This window comes from Coregonus clupeaformis, chromosome 24 (genome assembly GCF_020615455.1).
Source record: "Coregonus clupeaformis isolate EN_2021a chromosome 24, ASM2061545v1, whole genome shotgun sequence".
Classification (NCBI taxonomy): domain Eukaryota; kingdom Metazoa; phylum Chordata; class Actinopteri; order Salmoniformes; family Salmonidae; genus Coregonus; species Coregonus clupeaformis.
In genome coordinates this window covers 8,144,136-8,170,119 of record NC_059215.1, presented here as the reverse complement: position 1 = coordinate 8,170,119, position 25,984 = coordinate 8,144,136, and the positions used below count along the sequence as shown (strand labels likewise).

At 41.0% G+C, this 25,984-nt stretch overlaps 1 protein-coding gene across 1 annotated transcript in view; it reads left to right on the top strand.

The window, feature by feature from the left end:
* Positions 1–25,984, top strand: part of LOC121537271 (metabotropic glutamate receptor 4-like) — a 196,419-nt gene that overhangs the window by 80,875 nt on the left and 89,560 nt on the right. Inside the window, exon 2 of the mRNA XM_045206801.1 lies at positions 21,957–22,173. Coding sequence (XP_045062736.1) covers positions 21,957–22,173 — 217 coding nt within the window. The remainder of the gene's footprint in view (positions 1–21,956; positions 22,174–25,984) is intronic.

The window sequence follows — 25,984 nt, the reverse complement described above, 5'->3', positions numbered from 1 at the left end:
TAGCCCACCCAACTACCTCATCCCTATATTGCTATTTAATTTGCTCTTTTGCACCCCAGTATCTCTATTTGCACATAATCTCTTGCACATCTAGCATTCCAGTGTTAATACTATTGTAATTATTCTGCACTATAGCCTATTTATTGCCTTACCTCCATAACTTGCTACATTTGCACACACTGTATATATATTTTCTGTTGTATTTCTGACTTTATGTTTTTTTTTTTTACCCCATATGTAACTCTGTGTTGTTTTTGTTGCACTACTTTGCTTTGTCTTGGCCAGGTCGCAGTTGTAAATGAGAACCTGTTCTCAACTGGCTTACCTGGTTAAATAAAGGTGAATTAAATAAAAAAATAAAATAAAACACACGGCCAAGGCAACAAAGTAGTGGCTCAAGAAGAAGCACATTAAGGTCCTGGAGTGGCCGAACCAGTCTCCAGACCTTAATCCCATAGAAAATCTGTGGAGGCAGCTGAAGGTTCGAGTTGCCTCGAAACCTTAATGACTTGGAGAAGATCTGCAACGAGGAGTGGAACAAAATCCCTCCTGAGATGTGTGCAAACCTGGTGGCCAACTACAAGAAACGTTTGACCTCTGTGATTGCCAACAAGGGTTTTGCCACCAAGTACTAAGTCATGTTTTGCAGAGGGGTCAAATACTTATTTCCCTCATTAAATTGCAAATCAATTTATAACATTTTTTACATGCATTTTTCTGGATTTATTTGTTGTTATTCTGTCTCTCACTGTTCAAATAAACCTACCATTAAAATTATAGACTGATCATGTCTTTGTCAGTGGGCAAACGTACAAAATCAGCAGGGGATCAAATACTTTTTTCCCTCACTGTATATGTATTTATATATGTATGTATATATATGTATGTATAAATATATATATATATATATATATATGTATGTATATGTATGTATGTATGTATATATATATATATATGTATATGTATGTATATATATGTATATATATATGTGTGTATATATATATCTGTGTGTGTGTATATATATATAACGGTAGTGTACTGTATATATATATATACAGTGTTGGAGAACAAGTATTTGATACACTGTCGATTTGGCAGGTTTTCCTACTTACAAAGCATGTCTCATCAGACCACATGACCTTCTCCCATTCCTCCTCTGGATCATCCAGATGGTCATTGGCAAACTTCAGACGGGCCTGGACATGCGCTGGCTTGAGCAGGGGGACCTTGCGTGCGCTGCAGGATTTTAATCCATGAAGGCGTAGTGTGTTACTATTGGTTTTCTTTGAGACTGTGGTCCCAGCTCTCTTCAGGTCATTGACCAGGTCCTGCCGTGTAGTTCTGGGCTGATCCCTCACCTTCCTCGTGATCATTGATGCCCCATGAGGTGAGATCTTGCATGGAGCCCTAGACCTAGGGTGATTGACCGTCATTTTGAACTTCTTCCATTTTCTAATAATTGCGCCAATAGTTGTTGCCTTCTCACCAAGCTGCTTGCCTATTGTCCTGTAGCCCATCCCAGCCTTGTGCAGGTCTACAATTTTATCCCTGATGTCCTTACACAGCTCTCTGGTCTTGGCCATTGTGGAGAGGTTGGAGTCTGTTTGATTGAGTGTGTGGACAGGTGTCTTTTATACAGGTAACGAGTTCAAACAGGTGCAGTTAATACAGGTAATGAGTGGAGAACAGGAGGGCTTCTTAAAGAAAAACGAACAGGTCTGTGAGAGCCGGAATTCTTACTGGTTGGTAGGTGATCAAATACTTATGTCATGCAATAAAATGCAAATTAATTACTTAAAAGTCATACAATGTGATTTTCTGGATTTTTGTTTTAGATTCCGTCTCTCACAGTTGAAGTGTACCTATGATAAAAAAATTACAGACCTCTACATGCTTTGTAAGTAGGAAAACCTACAGAATCGGCAGTGTATCAAATACTTGTTCTCCCCACTGTATATATATATATATATACACTACCGTTCAATAGTTTGGGGTCACTTAGAGATTTCCTAGTTTTCGAAAGAAAAGCAATTTTTTGGTCCATTAAAATAAAATGGATCAGAAATACAGTGTAGACATTTTTTATTTTGCAAATGGTTATTGTTGCTAGAAACAGCTGGTTTTTAATGGAATATCTACATAGGCGTACAGAGGCCCATTATCAGCAACCATCAGGCCTGTGTTCCAATATATTTGTTTTATTTGAGTCATTTAGCAGACACTCTTATTTACATTTTAGTCATTTAGCAGAAACTCTTATCCAGAGCGACTTACAGTTAGTGAGTGCATACATTTTTTCATACTGGTCCCCCGTGGGAATCAAACCCACAACCCTGGCGTTGCAAGTGCCATGCTCTACCAACTGAGCTACACGGGACTAAACCAAGTTTATGATTTTGATCATTAGAAAAAAAGTTATATGGTAGTATTACATGTGGGCTGAGATTTGACTTGAGGTATGGAATCACGTCATAAATTATTTGAGATTTTCATGCATTGTCTTATTGAAAAAACACTGTTTTTCCGAGGATACGTTTTTAATCGTGACATTCTCTCAATGTGTGAGAACAATTGACTTTCACTGCTAGACTCACCTGAAGATATGCAATGCAAATACATGCTAATATCGCCCTCAGTGTTGGATCAAGCTGTATCTGTGCTAGTGAGGATCTAATAATATATATAATACTGCTCTTGCGTTGAGCAACAATTAAAGACAAGTTGTTCTCACTCTGAAACATTAAGTTAATTCACATCTCAAAGGACAGCTCGGAATGCTGCTTATTCTATCCCATCAGCGGCTATTCTTTAAACCATTGCAGTAGAAAATGTCAGTTGCCTGGGGAATAGAAGGAAAATCAGGCGGGGGCAAGAGATTCTGGATACAAAAGAGATCTATATTCTCTTAAGCACAATGCCTCCCAGGCAGTTCATTACAGGTCAGATTTAATCATATGTTTCAAATGAAACTGCCATTGCCCCGCACGCAAGAAAGTGGCATTTCAATGGCTTACTTTCCAGATACCTAAAACAGATTAAGGTCAGGATTAAGTGTAAATCCTCAATGGAACCAACGATCCATTTAGATTTCAGAGAATAGGAATGATCTCAAACAAAGTGAATCAATCAGCAAGTCCAATTTGGCATAAGCAGAGGCAGGAGCTGATTTTGTCATCTCTTAGCACTAATTGCACTTTTCCATTGGCTCCCATCCCTTTATGTGGTAAACAAGTGTATTATTTTATCTGAAGTGATTCATTAATCACAAATGACATTTTTGTTCAAATCTCAGAGCATCCTCAACCTTCATTTGTGATAATTTGCATGTTTAACTCAAGTAATAATTCAATCTGTAATGAGATAATTAATCACAGTTGACAGTACACAAATTAATGATTGCCATTCCTTAACAAATGGAATATCACCCCCAGGTATCCAGCAGTGTGTAGATACTTTCACAAAAGGGAAGAAACAATAGGTGCCAGGCTACATCATACATTCAATTCCTCCCTGGCATTTGCATTTTTTGTTATGGCAAAGTATGAAAAATGAGATACCTATTTGTTACAAAGAGTGGTAAATGAAATGGAAACAGCCCACTCAGCCAAAATGGGAAATCAATTCATATCCTGTATTGCCTGTCTGTTCTTTCCGTTATGAGACACAGTGATACATGCAATCTCAAACAATGTAGTGTCACTGTCTCACATTGTGTGTGTGTGTATGCGTTTGTGTGTGTGCATGTGTGTGTGTGTTTAAATGGATGGGAAAGGCTGATGTGCACATCCCTTTTTGGTTGTGATGGATGTTTCTCATCCCATGCAGAGGGCTGTCACCATGTTTCCAAGAGTCAATAACATTTCAGCTACTATGTATATGTATTCATCACGTGTGCATCCGTCTGTACATACAGTATGTGTTCATTCCTCCATCCATGTGTTCTTTAAGTTCTCACAGCCTACCATGGCGCCAAATGGATTCCATCATTCTCTGGTAATGGCTACATGCTGGGTAGGCAACGCCTCTAAATCAACCTGCTGGTTAGTGAACACTGAACAATCACATAGCTAAGACTTACAGTTCAGTTATCTAACCAAAAAGACAGTAAGACTACTGCATACAACAGTTTACTACCTGAGCAGGTCTAGGATGAAGACCCTATACCATGTGCTCAGTATCTGTAACAATACATCATGCCCAACCCACATGAAAAAATACTACATTTCACTATAGAATACTACAGTACTTACTATAGAATTCTTTAGTAAACTGTAGAATACTGTAGAATACTATACTATGCACTGTAGTATCCCTTGATCATGTGTAGTACTTACTACATAATGTTGTAGTATACTATAGAATACTATAGTAAATACTACAGTATAATCCACAAAAAAAAAAAGGTTCTACTATAGTTAACTGTAAATACTACAGCATACTAAAGTGAATAATACAGTAAAGTCAGCAAAGACACTACAGTGAATACTATAGTATTTATAACATAGTATACTATAGTATTTTTTCATATTGGTACTCCCTTTATGCACTCACACAGCTACAGTATGCATATTCATGGCCCAATACTTACTTTCATGAAATATAGGATAAGTTAGCATAGTATTGATTAGTAAGACCCTTCACCATTATGCTATAACATCTGTCATCTCCCATATCCTGTGAAAACGCTTGTCACAGATCTGAAGCTGAGCAGCATGGGTGTCATCTACTGAACAGGGAAGAGGAAGCGCTGTTTTGTTCAGACACAATAAAAAATATGTTTGCATCAGTCTCCTACGTCGTCGCTATTGGTCATAGTAATTATTCCACTTGGCTCAGGTTACCCAGTTGTCTTATGCTGTGGGCTATGATGCTACGGAGCGGAAATAGACTGACTGTCTTCCAAACCTGTTGTAAAGCTGTTTTTTTCGCCATCCTGGAGTGAGCTGGAAGATCAGCTTATTCAGGCATGACTTGCTTAGTGATGCTTTTTGTAATGTGAGTGTTCTCATCTACTCAGTGAATAGTATGGTGATATACAGTATTTACGCAGGTGATCCTAAATGGTGCAATGCACAGTGGTGAATAACTGACATTTCAATGGCTCTTAAGATGGGATAAGAGCTACTCACACAGACACAGTAGAGGTAGCCTAGTGTGGTGTGATGACTAACATCAAACAGTACCTGAGCTGACAGTGCCTCACAAATCACTTGATGTAATACTCTAATATATAACCATTCTGTCGTTGTATATGTGGCAATTACTGTATATCACCTGAAATACCATGTGAGAGGGTATATGTCATATTAAGGAGGCTAGCAACACATTTCGAAGTTCATTGTCAGAGATATTCATTTCTTAAACTTTTAATAAAAAAATGAATAGCTCATAACATTCACCACTCAGTTGTCATCACACAGTTAACACTGCAATGGGCTTTAGAGAAAAGTACACAATAAATGTCAGAGATAGGTATAAAATAAAGAGATTCCCTATACTTGGGCGTTTTACATTTTCACAACTCTATAAGTGGAAACGGCGGTGTCCCTTTTAAAATGATGCGGTGTAAAACCGGTTCTCAAGTCCTCAGCTTTCCAGGCAGAACACCTATTAATTATAGACTCCAAGCCAAGAGCTGCAAATGATCCTGTTAGAGGGACTTGTCCCCTTTGGGTCCCCAGGCCTTATCGTTCTCCCCAAGCCTCACCATATTCATCATAGTTAAACACAATGAAAATACCATAGTGTGGTTTTTCATAGGACTTAGTGGATTGGTTCCAGTAGTTCACAGGATTATACAGTAGTAATAGCAGTTACTTTATTGTCCCAGATGGGGAAATTGGTTTGGGCATACAGTCAGTATAGGGTCAAGCCAAAGAGTCTACTGGTAGAAGTAGAATTATTCTGTGATTCAGCATTATAACCAGGATGGACAACACCGGTAGCACAGACTGGAGCACAGATGTCTCAGGGTCTCTGGTCACGCGCTTCCTGCTGGAGGAGTTTGTATTAACATTCCTCTCATACCCTGAGACAGAGGAAACAAGGCATTTTATGACCAAGCTATTGCTGCTTGGAGGATTGCAAAAATGACACGAGAGAGAAATATATTTTGTTCATGTTCCTGTGGAGAGGACTTGCGGGTCGGTTGGGTCAGTTTTACATTTGGCAGAATTTGTCTCATTCTTTTTTACGATTAATTTATGTTGATGATGCAGTTAGGAAGCAAGGTGGGACATATCATCAACCATAGAAGCCATCTATACCATTATTTGAAGGCTAATACTTTTTAAACACTAGTTGACACTTCAGGGCCACTGTAGAACAACTCTCTTCTCCTTCCTCTCAAAAGCATCCCTCACTGTGTGTCAGCCAAACACCAGGTGATGGGAGACCTTGAATCGCACCCAGTAGCTACCTCTCCTTGGAGGCTTCTTAATTTATTGGAGGAGTCTGCTCCGTGTCTGAAGGTGTCTGAAGTTTCCATCGTGTGTAACCTGAGCCTGAGGACTGAGGAGACTGAGGAGGCTGCAGCGTGTGGTGTTCAGCTCTGCAGGGACCCTCTGAGCCGACTGAGAGCAGATGGACTTGCCGTGACAGTGTTTGCCAATAACTGAACCTGACAGACAGGTATGAATCCCCCTGCGCACCACTAACAATCCAGCCCATGTTCAACTGCAGCCCCCTACTGGGAGATTGGCAGCCTGAGGGATGAAGTGAAACTGTTGTTGTGTCGTCATGGTACAGGGTTTGTGGGGGCGTCTACCACCACAAAGAGAGCCACAGACATAGCCTTCCCTGGGTATTAGGCTCAGACGGTCATTTTACCACATCTCATATTAAGGATATATAGTTACAGTCAGAAAGCACTATCTGGAACAGCAGTAAAGCACAATTCATTGGATAGACAGCCACCTGGAAGAATGGTCGCTAACTTCACCAGTCTCAGACATCCATATCAAATAGACATTAATCACTTCAAGTCATAAACCTGTACTATTTGTTTCGCTGCCTGGCTGGCAAATGCACAGTCAAACAAACAGACTTGACTGAAATATTCACCAAGCAAAATAGTTTCAGTGCCAGCCATAGTGCTTCAGATTTTTCTTTGCCAGCCACACAGTTCAGATGTATAATATTTCTGTAGGCTTCTAATGAACATCATTACTTCTGCATTGATGTTGTGCCAAATGAACTCAAAAGCAAGCGATTTTAACATTAGAACTGCATAAAAAAATCTGCTTGAGACTCCATCGCTGTAATTAAGCATTTCTCCCACAAGCCCATTAGAAATCAAATAGATGGGGAGGGATGAGAGAGGGTTGAGGGGTGAGGGGTAAGGGCGTTCATTCCAGAATTGCCTGTCCCTCAATTTTCTGGTCATGTTCATAACAAATCTGTGGGAAATGTCAATTTTCAGCGAAGGAGATCAGGTTTAGGTCAGTGGACACCTGGCTATTGAGGGCAAAAATCTTTGCTGATTTAGTCCTAGAGAAAGTGGATAAGGAGTTTGGCCAGGTCTTACAACAGCTGCCATTTAAACGGCAGGTAGCCTAAATGTTAGCACGTTGGGCCAGTACCCAAAAGGTTGCTGGTTCAAATGCCCGAGCCGGCAACCTGAAAAAATTTCCCCTTGAGTACTACTATGGCTGACCCTGTAAAACAACATGCAGTATTTTACTGCACCTATCCGGTGTATGTGACAATATGCCTTTATTCTTGAAATTCTGGTGATGTAACAATATGAGAGTGCCTCCGACAATTCCCTATGAAATTACCCGCTGTAAACAAGCAAAACAGAGCGTTTCTATTGCATTTGGGATAATGTGTATCCAAATCTGTACTGTGTTGTTGTGTCAACAAATTATATATCTGCTTTCACTTCATAGGTTGTGAAAACTATCAGAAATAAACAGTACAATGAGGAAGCATACATTTTCACTTAGCAACAGCTATGGAGGACAAAGTAGCGCTCTCGGAACGTTCAGACAGAAACCACGTTGGCCCAACTCTCTCTATATACAGTGAGGGAAAAAAGTATTTGATCCCCTGCTGATTTTGTACGTTTGCCCATTGACAAAGACATGATCAGTCTATAATTTTAATGGTAGGCTTATTTGAACAGTGAGAGACCAGAAAAACGCATGTCAAAAATGTTATAAATTGATTTTCATTTTAATGAGGGAAATAAGTATTTGACCCCTCTGCAAAACATGACTTAGTACTTGGTGGCAAAACCCTTGTTGGCATTCACAGAGGTCAGACGTTTCTTGTAGTTGGCCACCAGGTTTGCACACATCTCAGGAGGGATTTTGTTCCACTCCTCTTTGCAGATCTTCTCCAAGTCATTAAGGTTTCGAGGCTGACGTTCGGCAACTCGAACCTTCAGCTCCCTCCACAGATTTTCTATGGGATTAAGGTCTGGAGACTGGCTAGGCCACTCCAGGACCTTAATGTGCTTCTTCTTGAGCCACTCCTTTGTTGCCTTGGCCGTGTGGTTTGGGTCATTGTCATGCTGTAATACCCATCCACAACCCATTTTCAATGCCCTGGCTGAGGGATGCCCTGGCTTGATGCAGTGAAGTTGCCCTGTCCCCTTAGCAGAAACACACCCCCAAAGCATAATGTTTCCACCTCCATGTTTGACGGTGGGGATGGGGTGTTCTTCGGGTCATAGGCAGCATTCCTCCTCCTCCAAACACGGCGAGTTGAGATGATGCCAAAGTGCTCAATTTTGGTCTCGTCTGACCACAACACTTTCACCCAGTTCTCCTCTGAATCATTCAGATGTTAATTGGCAAACTTCAGACGGCCCTGTATATGTGCTTTCTTGAGCAGGGGAACCTTGCGTGTGCTGCAGGATTTCAGTCCTTCACGGCGTAGTGTGTTATCAACTGTTTTCTTGGTGACTATGGTCCCAGCTGCCTTGAGATCATTAACAAGATCCTCCCGTGTAGTTCTGGGCTGATTCCTCACCGTTTTCATGATCATTGCAACCATTTGCGAATAATCGCACCAACTGTTTTCACCTTCTCACCAAGCTGCTTGGCGATGGTCTTGTAGCCCATTCCAGCCTTGTGTAGGTCTACAATCTTGTCCCTAACATCCTCAGAGAGCTCTTTGGTCTTGGCCATGGTGGAGAGTTTGGAATCTGATTGATTGATTGCTTCTTTGGACAGGTGTTTTTTGTACAGGTAACAAACTGAGATTTGGAGCACTCCCTTTAAGAGTGTGCTCCTAATCTCAGCTTGTTACCTGTTTAAAAGACACCTGGGAGCCAGAAATCTTTCTGATTACGAGGGGGTCAAATACTTATTTCCCTCATTAAAATGATAATCAATTTAGAATTTTTTTTACATGTGTTTTTCTGGATGTTTTTGTTGTTAATCTGTCTCTCACTGTTCAAATAAACCTGCCATTACAATTATAGACTGATCATTTCTTTGTCAGTGGACAAACGTACAAAATCAGCAGGGGATCAAATACTTTTTTCCCTCACTGTAGGACTCTGCTTTTAGGTATCTCTCCTTGATCTTGATAGAATTCCAAGCCACATTGGTACACCTGGCAGTGCCTATGGTTTTAGATGGAAAGGCGTTCTCTGGGCTGTATGTGTGCATGGTGCAATATTCTATCCAAGCAAATGTTTCTCTAGTTTGTCTAAACTGATGTTCTCTCATCGGTCAGAGAGGAGCTTGGCTGGGGAGTTTAATTCCTTCAGTCAAAGTGTGGAAGTGTCTGTGTTCTATGAGAACATCAGGCTTCAGTACTATCACTGTACTCCAGAGAGGGAGAGAGAGAGAGAGATATCTAACAAACGAAAAACATGATAAGCTCAGCCTGTCCTGCTTCTTGACAGGATGCTGAAATGTTGTGATTGTTACAGGAGGAAAAATCGATCAGGTGAGAAATGAAACATTACACATAGTCCCTGAATATCTACAGCCATTTTATTTGGCTGATATATTTCCCAGGGTTGTCATGGTAACACCACCATACATTGCTTGAAGAATAAACAAAAACATGTATATCCCTCTTCCCTCTTCAACATTTAGCAAATAACAGCATTTAGCTTAATGTCATTGTTTTACCCTGTAATCATAATGTTAGATAACTGGTTCCACCTACAACTCTTATAGGGAGTCCATTTGCTATTACCGGATTTATGAAGCACCCCAAAACTTTAATGCTATGTTTCATAGTCTTGGTAATACTTAATTTTGATAGTCCCATAAATCTTTACACTAGCAAAGTTTTCTGCCAATTTCTCCAAGCTTGAGCTAAGAACTGTTATTTTATAGAGGAACAATGGAAGCGAGGCTTGCAGGTAGACTGATGCGTGATGTCAGCAGGTATCCTGGTTTATGTGTGTTCTGTGTTTAGACAAGGTCCCCTGGGAGGAAAGCCTGAGTGATCCTTGTGGGTGGCACTGCAACCCCACCATGTGTGACAGGAACAGTCCATTGTCTTTTCTGATATACTATTATATATTTATTTCCTTTCTTTCAAAGGAACATAAAAGCACAGGTGAAAACACACTAGGATAGGAAAAATAATTGTGCAGTACAATGCAATCACATCCTTTGCAACTTGAGAGAGAAGCTCTGTTGGATGTAGGTGAAAGTCTTTGATGAGTTAAATGCAAGTGAAATAGTGAATATTCAAGCGCTCTAAAGTAAGACATTGTTAGCAGCTTCCAAACACAGTTTAGCAGCCCATTTAATGATGTTCAGTTAGGAGGCAGAGCAGAACACAGATAGAGGTTTCTCCATGACTTCAAAGCCAGAACACTTATTTTCCTTTCAAAGGAGACAGGAAACAGTTTCACTTAGCCTCAAACTAGACAAAAGTGGAGCAAAGTTTGGGAGGTGAAGTGTGAGGACAGTGTTCCTTGAATCTGTGTCCTGTAGGATAGTACCTCTGTCATCCTCTGCCCCCTCCATCGCAGCCAGCTGTTAAAGTCTGGTGACCTCTGTTGGTTCCTAGGGAGCCCTCTGGACATGTGCCATAGACCACAGACATGACTGACGTCAAAGTGTCCCCATGAGCTTTCCAATTATGAGAGACACAGAGTGCCCAGAGAGACACACAGTGGCTTTTTCAGGCTGCAAGGACGGTTTGGCCTTTTGTGGACTATGGACCATTCCTATCAGACTCATATTATGTTCTATCATCAGTCATTACACATCAAGCACATCCACCTACATGGTATTCTGCTCACATAAGACGAGTTGTGACACATCTTTGCTCTAACATTCCAAGGAGTAAGATGATGTCTCTCATTTTTTTAAAGGGATAAAACTATACTTAAATAGTGACTTACTTTCCAGGTGTCACTCGAAATGATAGGCTCTACTGCGGTGCTGTTGTTAATTTACATAATTTAACCACTACATCCGTGTGGGTGGAGGAGTAGGGGGCGGGAGGAAGACTGACGTTGGTGTTAGGGGCTGCAGGCACTGGGCACAGCTTGTGAACACACTAGTGGCAGGATCAATGGGAGCTGCAGCTGAACACATCAAAGCCAACCACAGTGTGAGGCAGGGAGAGGAGAGGAGAAGAGAGAAGGGAAGGAGGATAGTGCTACAGCAGTCAGACCAGACCAGACCACAGAGGAATACTGTACTGTAGTTACAGGATTCGGGCAGGTTAACTCTACTCCTGTATTGCAGCCTCTGATCTACAGACATAGCGAAATGCATCAGTTCATTCTAGAACATCGTACACAGAGCTGAACTCACCAACTCTCACCCTGTTTCAAATAAATGATTCAGGATGGACAGTGGCTATTACAGTTCAGTGTGAACAGACTCATAGTGGTACTGTAGCCTCAGTGTACAAAGATGGGACTTCTGTTTGGGATTTTTTGAATATTCATATAAATATCAGTAGATATTACTGATACTGGCAGTGTTCGAATACCCATACTAGCGTACAACATACTTAAACTGCATACTATGTGCTCATTGTCACATACTATTTACAGTGTCTTGCAAAAGTATTCATCCCCCTTGGCATTTTTCCTATTTTGTTGCATTACAACCTGTAATTTAAATGCTTTTTATTTGGATTTCATGTCATGGACATACAAAAAATAGTGAAAGGAAAAAAATAACTTGTTTCAAAAAATTCAACAAAATAAATAAGGAAAAAGTGGTGCGTGCATATGTATTCACCCCCTTTGCTCTAAAGCCCCTAAATAAGATCTGGTGGAACCAATTTCCTTCAGAAGTCACATAATTAGTTAAATAAAGTCCACCAGTGTGCAATCTAAGTGTCACATGATCTGTCACATTATCTCAGTATATATACACCTGTTCTGAAAGGCCCCAGTCTGCAACACCACTAAGCAAGGGGCACCACCAAGCAAACGGCACCATGAAGACCAAGGAGCTCTCCAAACAGGTCAGGGACAAAGTTGTGGAGAAGTACAGATCAGGGTTGGGTTATAAGAAAACATCCCACGGAGCACCAATAAATCCATTATTAAAAAATGGAAAGAATATGGCACCACAACAAATCTGTCAAGAGAGGGCCGCCCACCAAAACTCACGGACCAGGCAAGGAGGGCATTAATCAGAGAGGCAAAGAGACCAAAGATAACCCTGAAGGAGCTGCAAAGCTCCAGAGCGGAGAATGGAGTATCTGTCCATAGGACCACTTTCAGCCATACACTCCACAGAGCTGGGCTTTACGGAAGAGTGGCCAGAAAAAAGCCATTGCTTAAAGAAAAAAATGAGCAAACATGTTTGGTGTTTGCCAAAAGGCATGTGGGAGACTCCACAAACATATGGAAGAAGGTACTCTGGTCAGATGAGACAAAAATGTAGCTTTTTGGCCATCAAGGAAAACGCTATGTCTGGTGCAAACCCAACACCTCTCATCACCCCGAGAACACCAACACCAGCATGGTGGTGGCAGCATCATGCTGTGGGGATGTTTTTCATCGGCAGGGACTGGGAAACTGGTCAGAATTAAAGGAATGATGGATGGCGCTAAATACAGGGAAATTCTTGAGGGAAACCTGTTTCAGTCTTCCAGAGATTTGAGACTGGGATGGAGGTTCACCTTCCAGAAGGACAATGACCCTAAGCATACTGCTAAAGCAACACTTGAGTGGTTGAAGGGGAAACATTTAAATGTCTTGGAATGGCCTAGTCAAAGCCCAGACCTCAATCCAATTGAGAATCTGTGGTATGACTTTAAGATTGCTGTACACCAGCGGAACCTATCCAACTTGAAGGAGCTGGAGCAGTTTTGCCTTGAAGAATAGGCAAAAATCCCAGTGGCTAGATGTGCCAAGCTTATAGAGACATACCCCAAGAGACTTGCAGCTGTAATTGCTGCTAAAGGTGGCTCTACAAAGTATTGACTTTGAGGGGGTGAATAGTTATGCACGCTCAAGTTTTAATTTTTTTTGTCTTATTTGTTGTTTGTTTCACAATAAAAACTATTTTGCATCTTCAAAGTGGTAGGCATGTTGTGTAAATCAAATGATACAAGCCCCCAAAAAATCCATTTTAATTCCAGGTTGTAAGGCAACAAGAGGGGTGAATACTTTCGCAAGCCACTGTAACACGTATCGGTTAGTAAAAAGCATGCTGTATGCCACAGCCGCTAGGTAGTAGTGACTCCTGACTGGCTGAGTAGGTGGGGCGGGGCCAAGTGCGGGTGGATTTTTCCAAATTCAACAGACATGAATCGCATTAACCAGCCTGATAATAACTCATTTCCAATAAGATTAATTTCTTTAAACTCTGAATAGAATAGGAATGGAGTTATAGGCCTACTCAGGCTGGTTATAGGCAGACTATCACATTCGACCTATACCTTAGCCCATCTAGCCCATATATCCTATTTAAAAAGGACTGAAGACAGAAACAGATCATTTGGTTCCATTTCAACATATTTATTAGTGAAACCAAAGTGCTGTAACATACACTATATATACAAAAGTATGTGGACACCCCTTCAAATTAGTGGATTCAGCTATTTCCGACTCACACACGTTGCTGACAGGTGTATAAAATTGAGCATATAGCCATGCAATCTCCATAGACAAACATTGGCAGTAGAAAGGCCTTACTGAAGAGCTCAGTGACTTTCAACGTGTCAAATCAAATCAAATCAAGCATAATTTATAGAGCACATTTCAGACTAAGCAATGCAACATAATGTGCTTTAAAGGAAAAACTAATAGAAAACTAATAAAATAAAAGCAGAAATATTTACTACACAACAATCATAAGTTAAAAAACAAAGAATGACACAAACTGAATAACTAAAAAGCACCCTAAGGAAAAGCAAAGCTAAAAAAAATTAAGATCTCTTTTAAATATGTCCACAGTTTCGCCCCTCCTCAGGTTCTCTGGCAGGCTATTCCAGAGGCTGGGGGCATAGTAACTAAAGGCTGCCTCTCCATGCCTCTTGGTCATAGGCTTTGGGATAGTTCAAAGGCCAGTGCCAGAGGACCTGAGGGACCTACTGGGTACATAACTTAAAAGAATGTCTGACATGTATTGGGGTGCACAATCGTGGATTGATTTAAAAACCAAAAGAAGAATCTTAAAATTAATTCTAAAACTCACTCCTTATAACCGGTGTAATGTGTGCTCTCCGTCTGGTCTTGGTCAGTATCCATGCTGCAGCATTCTATATGTTTTGCAGTTGACCAATGGCTTTTTTGGGTAGACCAGAGTGGTGTAATGTTCGCCGCCATTGGACTTCGGAGCAGTGGAAACGCGTTCTCTGGAGTGATGAATCACACTTCACCATCTGGTAGTCCAATGGAAGAATCCTGGTTTGGCGGATGCCAGGAGAAAGCTACCTGCCCCAATGCCTAGTGCCAACTGTAAAGTTTGGTGGAGAAGGAATAATGGTCTGAGGCTGTTTTTGATGGTTCGGTCTAGGCCCCTTAGTTCCAGTGAAGGGAAATCTTAACACTACAGCATACAATTACATTCTAGACGATTCTGTGCTTCCAACTTTGTGGCAACAGTTTGGGGAAGGCCCTTTCCTGTTTCAGCATGACAATGCCCCTGTGCACAAAGTGAGGTCCATACAGAAATGGTTTATCGAGATCGGTGTGGAAGAACTTGACTGGCCTGCACAGAGCCCTGACCTCAACCCCATCAAACAACTTTAGCATGAATTGGAACGCCGACTGCGAGCCAGGCCTAATCGCCCAATATCAGTGCCTGACCTCACTAATGCTCTTGTGGCTGAATGGAAGCAAGTCCTTGCAGCAATGTCCCGACATCTAGTGGAAAGCCTTCCCAGAAGCGTGGAGGCTGTTATATCAGCAAAGTGGGACAAACTCCATATTAATGCCCATGATTTTGGAATGAGATGTTCGACGAGCAGGTGTCTACATACTTTTGGTCATGTAGTGTATATAAATTAAATCAAATAGCCTAGTACACATACCAAGCTTTTCAAATGCTCAAATCCAAAGGCTATTGCACAGAAAATCATGGTCAGGTGCATAGCAAATTCAGAACCGGTGGACAGCAACATAATAAACTAAAGCACTGATCATTGGGAACGAGATCAGAATGACTGCTAAGGCTTGATCCATGAATTAAATAATTAAATAGGTAGCCTAGCCTACAAAACTAAAACAATCCATATGTTCAAATCAAAATGTCTGATTAACATGACATAAATAACTCAGCCACATCCCGAGTCCCTGGTGATGATACATTCAGAAATCAAAAGATGGTTTAGTATTTAGTTTAAAAGCTCTGAAGAAGGCCAAGAGAGTAATAAATACTTTTCAATGAGGAAACAGATAGCCACTTTGGGTAAAAAAAAAATGTAGACAAAGATGTAGACTACGACGCAATAGGCTATTCATGATAATTTTAAGGAGAACGAAAATGATTTAGCACCACTGCAGCAGTAGCGGTGAGTGGGGAAAATCCCTGAGGAAGCCAAGCCAGTAAAAAAGCCATATTACATTTACATTACATTTACATTACATTTACGTCATTTAGCAGACGCTCTTATCCAGAGCGACTTACAAACTGGTGCATTCACCTTATAGCCAGTGGGATAACCACTTTACAATGTTTTTTTTTTTTTTTTTGGGGGGGTGGTGGGTTGGGGTAAGGGGGTAATTACTTTATCCTATCCCAGGTATTCCTTAAAGAGGTGGGGTTTCAAATGTCTCCGGAAGGTGGTGAGTGACTCTGCTGTCCTGGCGTCGTGAGGGAGCTTGTTCCACCATTGGGGTGCCAGAGCAGCGAACAGTTTTGACTGGGCTGAGCGGGAACTATGCTTCCGCAGAGGTAGGGGAGCCAGCAGGTGTAGGGACTGATCAGAGCCTGAAGGTACGGAGGTGCCGTTCCCCTATTACAACCTATCTTGTGATAATTGCGTTGTTTGCTCTATAACCCATTAGATAATACGCCACCATGATATACAATAAGGCTGTGACAACAAAAAGACAACAGTCACACAGTGGTGGAAAAATTCAAGTCCAAATATTGCATGTAACAAACAGTTATATCACCTGCAGCATGGTCACGCAAGTTCATGTTTTTGACAGTTTACTAAACAACTACTGATTTAGAACCACGCAAGTCAGCTCAAATACAGCAGGAGCACTGCCTCCGCTATTCCAGCACCATTTAAACTTTAACATTTAAACATCCACAAATCTACAAGGTTATACAGTGCATTCGGAAAGTATTCAGACCCCTTTACTTTTTCCACATTTTGTTATGCCTTATTCTAAAATGGATTAAATTGTTTTTTCCCCCTCATTCAATCTACACACAATACCCCATAATAACAAAGTGAAAACAGGTTTTTTGAAATTGTTGCAAATATATGAAAAAAAGTATTCAGACCCTTTGCTATGAGATTCGAAATTGAGCTCAGGTGCATCCTGTTTCCATTGATCATCCTTGAGATGTTTCTACAACTTGATTGGAGTCCACCTGTGGTAAATTCAATTGATTGGACATGATTTGGAAAGGCACACACCTGTCTATATAAGGTCCCACAGTTGAGAGTGCATGTCAAAGAAACAACCAAGCCATAAGGTCGAAGGAATTGTCCGTAGAGCTCCGAGACAGGATTGTGTCGAGGCATAGATCTGGGGAAGGGTACCAAAAAATTTCTGCAGCATTTAAGGTCCCTAAGAACACAGTGGCCTCCATCATTCTTAAATGGAAGAAGTTTGGAACCAACAAGACTCCGCCTAGAGCTGGCTGCCCGGCCAAACTGAGCAATCGGGGGAGAAGGGCCTTGGTCAGGGAGGTGACCAAGAACCCAATGGTCACTCTGACATAGCTCTAGAGTTCCTCTGTGGAGTAGGGAAAACCTTCCAGAAGGACAACCATCTCTGCAGCACTCCACCAATCAGGCCTTTATGGTGGATTGGCCAGACGGAAGCCACTCCTCAGTAAAAGGCACATGACAGCCCGCTTGGAGTTTGCCAAAAGGCACCTACAGACTCTCAGACCATGAGAAACAAGATTCTCTGGTCTGATGAAACCAAGATTGAACTCTTTGACCTGAATACCAAGCGTCACGTCTGGAGGAAACCTGGCACCATCCCATGCTGTGGCGATGATTTTCAGTGGCAGGGAATGGGAGACTAGTCAGGCTTGAGGGAAAGATGAATGGAGCAAAGTACAGAGAGATCCTTGATGAAAACCTGCTCCAGAGTGCTCAGTACCTCAGACTGGGGCAAAGGTTCACCTTCCAACAGGACAACGACTTGATTTTCCCTTACGAAAAATGTATCAACCTTCCACATAATTCACATTTCCTGTTGCTGCAGGATTATTTCCTACTGTAGCAAACTTGCTCAAATTAAGATCCTACATTTAGCCTGATGATACAATTTCAAACCACTGAGTCTTCCATGGTCTTCATTGTGATGTAAGTCTATGGGTTTTCCCTGTCTAGTAGTGAATCTGTCCTCTAACTGTCCACTGGTGTAATTTATAACCTACAGGGAATTGGGGGCAATCAAAAATGCATCAGCATAAAAAATGTGTCTCCATATTTTATGTTGTAGCATGAAACACATTATTGTACAGCGGCATAAAATCTGCTCAGTTAACTCCCAAAGTGTGCAGGGAAGAGGCTATAATAAGAGTCCATTGACAACCATAAAAGTTGGAGTTTCATTCAAAAACGCAATATATCCATATTAAGAAATGTTTGCAAATGAGCTTTTTGTTTAAAGAATTTATGAAAGAGGTTGGTGTGATTTTTCACCATCTAATCATGGCATGGGGTTGTTCAATGACAGACATGTATTTGGTTGAAATCTATCCCTTGATGGTTTCATTTCAGAGAGACAAACAATCATATTTTGTTGCAAAACGCTATGTATTCGCTTCACTCTCAGAGAAATAAGTAATACTGCAAGGTTTTACACAGTCAAATGTGACAAATAATTACATTTCTAACTATGCAAATGAATAATTTGTGACATGAATATTTTAAATACACAGAATTCCATTCCAGCTAAACAATGGATATATAGCGTTTAGCGACAAATCCAATTTAAATGCACATATAAAATCTATAAATAAAAAATCTGAGAAAAGTAATATAATACAGACACAGGTAAATGTATCCATAAGAATTCATTTCTGATGAAAAAACACAAATGTGAAAAATGTCTTTATAGAGTTTTGGAAATAAACTTCTCACTTGAGCAAGCAGGACTAGAGATTACTTATCAAGTGGAAAAAGTCTGCAGCGCTTGAGGCTGTATTTAAGACTTCTGCACTGACACCTACTACAGTACGTTCAGCACAGTGAATCAAGAGCTATCATTACAGTATATTTTGGCACAGGCACAAAAACAAATATAAGTTGACTTCATCAGGACGGTAAAATAGTGGACCCTACGGTCTTGTCAGTGGGGTGAGAACCATCAAGAGTCATGCAGTTTTAGGTTTCAAAATGGTGGTATTTATTTACAGGTGCAGAACATGAAGATGGATCCAAAATATATACAAGATGTTGACGAACACTGAAATAGACTTCACGTCTGGAGGAAACCTGGCACCATTCCTACGTTGAAGCATGGTAGTGGCAGCATCATGCTGTGGGGATGTTTTTCAGCGGCACGGACTGGGAGACTAGTCAGGATTGAGGGAAAGATGAACGGAGCAAAGTACAGATAGATCCTTGATGAAAACCTGCTCCAGAGTGCTCAGGACCTCAGACTGGGGTGAAGGTTCACCTTCCAACAGACAACAACCCAAAGCACACAGCCAAGACAACGCAGGAGTGGCTTCGGGACAAGTCTCTGAATGTCTTTGATTGGCCCAGCCAGAGCTTGGACTTGAACCCTGAAAATAGATGTACAGCGACGCTCCCCATCCAACCTGACAGAGCTTTAGAGTATCTCCCCAAATCCAGGTGTGCCAGGCTTGTAGCGTCATACCCAAGAAGACTCGAGGCTGTAATCGCTGCCAAAGGTGTTTCAACAAAGTACTGAGTAAAGGGTCTGAATATGTATGTAAATGTAATATTTCCGTTAATTTTTTATTTATATATTCTTTCAGACATTTCTAAAAAAAACTGTTTTTGCTTTGTCATTATGGGGTATTGTGTGTAGATTGATGAGAGAAAAACAAACAATTTAATCAATTTTAGAATAAGTCTGTAACGTAAATGTGGAAAAACTTTCCGAATGCATTGTACTGTACATTAACACCATATTCTTGTTCTCTCCACTAATAAAAATGATATATGCTGCCCTTGTGAATGCCGGGAAAACACAAGACTGCCTTGTCAAGTTACTTTAAAGGGGGACTGAACTTCCTGATTTAGCCTCGGTTTCAATTCTCCTCATTAGGACGTGCAACTGAGAACGAGATTTGGGTCTTGGAGGCGTGCTTTGATGTGAGAGTCTCTTGTGTGTGTTCGAACGTGGGAAGTGTTTGTACTTTCACTCTGACAAAACAGTACACAGTTAGTCACTCACCCTTCTAGATAACTTGAAACAGTCTTACCAGGTCTTGTGTCTTGAAGTCGCCTAGACTAGCTAGCAAGCTAGAAATCTTCTTTCACCAATTAGCTTCAGCCGGCCGATGTGCAACCGTGGCAAAATTGGTTTGACTTTGGATAGCCTATACAGTGGGGAAAAAAGTATTTAGTCAGCCACCAATTGTGCAAGTTCTCCCACTTAAAAAGATGAGAGAGGCCTGTAATTTTCATCATAGGTACACATCAACTATGACAGACAAATTGAGGAAAAAAAATCCAGAAAATCCCTTTGTGGGATTTTAATGAATTTATTTGCAAATTATGGTGGAAAATAAGTATTTGGTCACCTACAAACAAGCAAGATTTCTGGCTCTCACAGACCTGTAACTTCTTCTTTAAGAGGCTCCTCTGTCCTCCACTCGTTACCTGTATTAATGGCACCTGTTTGAACTTGTTATCAGTATAAAAGACACCTGTCCACAACCTCAAACAGTCACACTTCAAACTCCACTATGGCCAAGACCAAAGAGCTGTCAAAGGACACCAGAAACAAAATTGTAGACCTGCACCAGGCTGGGAAGACTGAATCTGCAATAGGTAAGCAGCTTGGTTTGAAGAAATCAACTGTGGGAGCAATTATTAGGAAATGGAAGACATACAAGACCACTGATAATCTCCCTCGATCTGGGGCTCCACGCACGATCTCACCCAGTGGGGTCAAAATGATCACAAGAACGGTGAGCAAAAATCCCAGAACCACACTGGGGGAGCTAGTGAATGACCTGCAGAGAGCTGGGACCAAAGTAACAAAGCCTACCATCAGTAACACACTACGCCGCCAGGGACTCAAATCCTGCAGTGCCAGACGTGTCCCCCTGCTTAAGCCAGTACATGTCCAGGCCCATCTGAAGTTTGCTAGAGTGCATTTGGATGATCCAGAAGAGGATTGGGAGAATGTCATATGGTCAGATGAAACCAAAATAGAACTTTCTGGTAAAAACTCAACTCGTCGTGTTTGGAGGACAAAGAATGCTGAGTTGCATCCAAAGAACACCATACCTACTGTGAAGCATGGGGGTGGAAACATCATGCTTTGGGGGCTGTTTTTTCTGCAAAGGGACCAGGACGACTGATCCGTGTAAAGGAAAGAATGAATGGGGCCATGTATCGTGAGATTTTGAGTGAAAACCTCCTTCCATCAGCAAGGGCATTGAATATGAAACGTGGCTGGGTCTTTCAGCATGACAATGATCCCAAACACACCGCCCGGGCAACGAAGGAGTGGCTTCGTAAGAAGCATTTCAAGGTCCTGGAGTGGCCTAGCCAGTCTCCAGATCTCAACCCCATCGAAAATCTTTGGAGGGAGTTGAAAGTCTGTTTTGCCCAGTGACAGCCCCAAAACATCACTGCTCTAGAGGAGATCTGCATGGAGGAATGGGCCAAAATACCAGCAACAGTGTGTGAAAACCTTGTGAAGACTTACAGAAAACGTTTGACCTGTGTCATTGCCAACAAAGGGTATATAACAAAGTATTGAGAAACTTTTGTTATTGACCAAATACTTATTTTCCACCATAATTTGCAAATAAATTCATAAAAAATCCTACAATGTGATTTTCTGGAGAAAAAAAAATCTAATTTTGTCTGTCATAGTTGACGTGTACCTATGATGAAAATTACAGGCCTCTCTCATCAATTTAAGTGGGAGAACTTGCACAATTGGTGGCTGACTAAATACTTTTTTTCCCCACTGTATGTGGGGCTAGTTAGCAACGGTCAATAAATTACAACAATGTAAATTAGGACCGGGACGATAGCAGTATTGTACATGGAACCCATGTGTTTGATGTATTTGATACCATTTCACTAATTCCACACCAGCCATTACCACGAGCCTGTCCTCCCCAATTAAGGTGCCACCAACCTCCTGTGGTGTAAACTGGAAGTGCAGTATGTGCTCACACCATGTTCTCTTGTTCCCTCTCTCTCCTCAGATCCCCCAGGTGAGCTATGCCTCCACGGCTCCGGAGCTGAGTGATAACACGCGCTACGACTTCTTCTCCCGTGTCGTGCCCCCGGACACCTACCAGGCACAGGCCATGGTGGACATAGTCAAAGCCATGCGCTGGAATTACGTCTCCACAGTAGCATCAGAGGGTAACTATGGAGAAAGCGGTGTGGACGCCTTCATACAGAAGTCCCGCGAAGACGGTGAGTCATCTCCATCTCTCCTGAACATTATTTTCACTGTTTTAGAGAAATATGATGTATGATTTGCTCCTTCAATCAGGAACCTATTATGGCATCACATGGCTTCACAAATTGGTCAGGTATGGAATCTTACAGATGTTTTGGATCGCTAACCTGATAACCTGTCTGGTAAATGAGGTAGATTTGTATTGATGGGGGAAATATGCTTTTAAGTGGCAGTGTTAAAGTTCTGTAGTTTATGGGCATGAAAAAGCTACATTTAGTTATATGGATACACCAAAATACTCTGGATACATTCAGTAACATGACAAGACTATTCCTGTAAAATGTGGGGTAGGTGCAACATAAGACAAAACAATTACAAGGTTTTGAGTGAGAGGACTAACTGGTGTCTCCAAGTGACCAGACACCTCTCCAAAGTGTGCACTGTTCCTAAGCAATTTCAATGCACTTTTATGACTCAAAGAAGAGTCATCAACTATAAGGTACTTTTTTTATCTCTTCTAGCTGTGCCGTTGAGGAATTAGAGCTATCACACTTGTCGTTTTGTTTGGAACACAACCCTGCATCCCCGCCATCACACAATTACAGTTGTTGTTTACGCAATACAATAACTGCCCATTTTTAAATCACAATCTGGGTCAGGTGGGCATGATTTGAAAGCTAGTTCTATTGCCAACATGGCTGGTTAAGTTATAAAATACGATCTTGCAGTGTTAAGCTTTCACAAGGCAATTCAGAGAAACAGATCGAAATTTTTTGTGAGCATAGAAAGGAGTCATGAGTGCATTCAGGTGCGTGTGCCTTGGTGAATCTTCTTCACAATAAACAAACATAGGCTCATTCTGTTCAGAACAACCCAGGGTATGACGACATGTCATCTTGTAACTGTACATTAAACATAGTGATCATAAACATTGACACAGTATATTACATGAGTTTTATGATTTGGAAATGTGCACATTTGGACTCACGGGTGTTTGGCTTGCTTGTATGACATCAAAGCAGCATTTATTATAATCCTCAATGTCTCATCTTTCAAAATACATTGAGTAATCTTGATTTACAGTATTTCCCTCACTCAGACAACAAAACATTTGCAAAAGCTGCCCAATTACCGGGAGGGACGGGGGCAACTTCTTGTCATGTGCAGTGTTCAAGTTCAGAACGGCTGTCAGTCAAAACCAATACAGTGAAGCGCCGAGCCAGAGCTCTGATGTCATGTATAGCATGTTACTGTACAGCTACTACGTTCCAACTTAGGTGCTTATTAGTGCCTAAATCTGCCATTTTCAACCCGTATATGGGTATGTGTGTAAAGGGCTACCATAGATGCCATGTTTGTGTGTGTTAAGCCTAGTGTTGCACTCCAATTTACCTAAGAGCCACTGGATTGAAAGCTCAATCAATTGTTTGCTTCTAAAGGATTCCATCTCTATGCAATGCAAACACTAACATAGATTGAATGGCACTTGATCCTTTATGTGTATATGCAGATGTCATGATGAGAGACAGTCCTTGAATAAAACACTTTGTTCAAGGAACAGAACCAAACAAATCAGGGGAACTCATTGGAAATTACAATTTAGCTTTTGAGTGGTTTTATCTCTGCAGTATTATTTGACTCAACGGCCTGCATCTGCTTTGGAGGTGCTCAGGTATGGCATTATGCCACTTTAGCTGTGTCTCCTTAGGAAGAGAGGTCGGTAGTTTTCAGGGGAGTTCAAATTGTTATGACCAAGCAGAATTCAAATGAAAGGAAATGACAGTCATAAAAGAGCTGTTCCATTTGAGCATTCCATCCACAGATCAAACAACACCTGTTAGATGTAAAAGTAATGTCCATTATGGACCAAAGAAATAGGACAATGCTGAATCAATGGAATCCAGTCATGAATTATGAGGAAAATGAGATAGTCATATTGTTGTTGGCTATACTATCATCCATCATACACATCATACCGTATGAGAATCCTTTTACTGTCACATTCTCATCAACCAAATACAGAATAGTTTATCTGACAGTTGACAGCGTAACATATAACATTACCCAGCCCGGTAACACTTTATTTTATGGGTACATAATAAACCATTTATAAGGCATTTATCAAGTGTGTGTTCACCATGGATTAATCATTACTCCCACATTTATAAACCATTTACGAATCATTCGTCAAGTATTTTTGCAGCCCCTAATCTAAAGTGAGCCCTTTATAAATACTTGATACATTTTTTTTTGTGATCAGTGTAATTTCTCACAAAAAGATGGGCATGCCATTGGTAGACATTCCAGCAGTACCTGGTAAAAGAATAAGCACACAACACAGGATATTTAAGGAAATATATATACATTTGTGAAGAACTAGATTAATAAATGGTGAGCAAACTGTTTGTAAATGCCTTAAAAATAGTTTATAAATGCCTTATAAATGGTTTATTACGACCCTTAAAATAAAGTGTTACCATAGTTTTAACTATGCTTTGTGGAAAGTTAAATTTTTCCCGGGGGAGCAAATAGTTACTTTGGTGGTGACTACAACTATTTGAATACAGATGACATAAAATGACTACTTTTTAAAACTGTTTGAATACAGGTCTCAGAAAGTGACTACTTTTTTTAAACCATCTGAATACAAATCTGAGAAAGCAACTATTTAAAATAAATCGAAATTAGATCTCAGGAAGTGATTACTTTTCTGAAACTATTGGATTGGCAGCCTTCAACTAATGGCAGGGCTGTATCTGGAACAGCATGTTGAAGATAAAACGAGAATGAATAGAGCACACACAATCTCCTATACTATTACAATCTATCTAACAGTCATATTGGATCTACACAATACATTTATACCTAAACATTTTGTAAATGTCCATTCTTCTGAATATCCATTGCCCCAGGTGTACATAATCAAGTCAAACCAATGTACCAATAATAGTTTTTACAGATAAGAATAAATAAGTTGTGATGCTCAACTACTGTATGACTCTTTCAACATGCCACTGACAAGGTCAAAGGCTGCAACTAATGTTACAGTGAGGGAAAAACTTATTTGATCCCCTGCTGATTTTGTACATTTGCCCACTGACAAAGACATGACCAGTCTATAATTTTAATGGTAGGTTTATTTGAACAGTGAGAGACAGAATAACAACAAAATAATCCAGAAAAACACATGTCAAAAATGTTAGGAATTGATTTGCATTTTAATGAGGGAAATAAGGATTTTGGTCTCGTCTGACCACAACACTTTCACCAAGTCCTCTGAATCATTCAGATGTTCATTGGCAAACTTCAGACGGGCCTGTATATGTGCTTTCTTCAGCAGGGGGACCATGCGGGCGCTGCAGGATTTCAGTCCTTCACGGCGTAATGTGTTACCAATCGTTTTCTTGGTGACTATGGTCCCAGCTGCCTTGAGATCATTGACAAGATCCTCCCATGTAGCTCTGGGCTGATTCCTCACCGTTCTCATGATCATTGCAACTCCACGAGGTGAGATCTTGCATGGAGCCCCAGGCCGAGGGAGATTGACAGTTCTTTTGTGTTTCTTCCATTTGCAAATAATCGCACCAACAGTTGTCACCTTCTCACCAAGCTGCTTGGCGATGGTCTTGTAGCCCATTCCAGCCTTGTGTAGGTCTACAATCTTGTCCCTGACATCCTTGGAGAGCTCTTTGGTCTTGGCCATGGTGGAGAGTTTGGAATCTGATTGATTGATTGCTTCTGTGGACAGGTGTCTTTTATACAGGTAACAAACTGAGATTAGGAGCACTCCCTTTAAGAGTGTGTTCCTAATCTCAGCTCGTTACC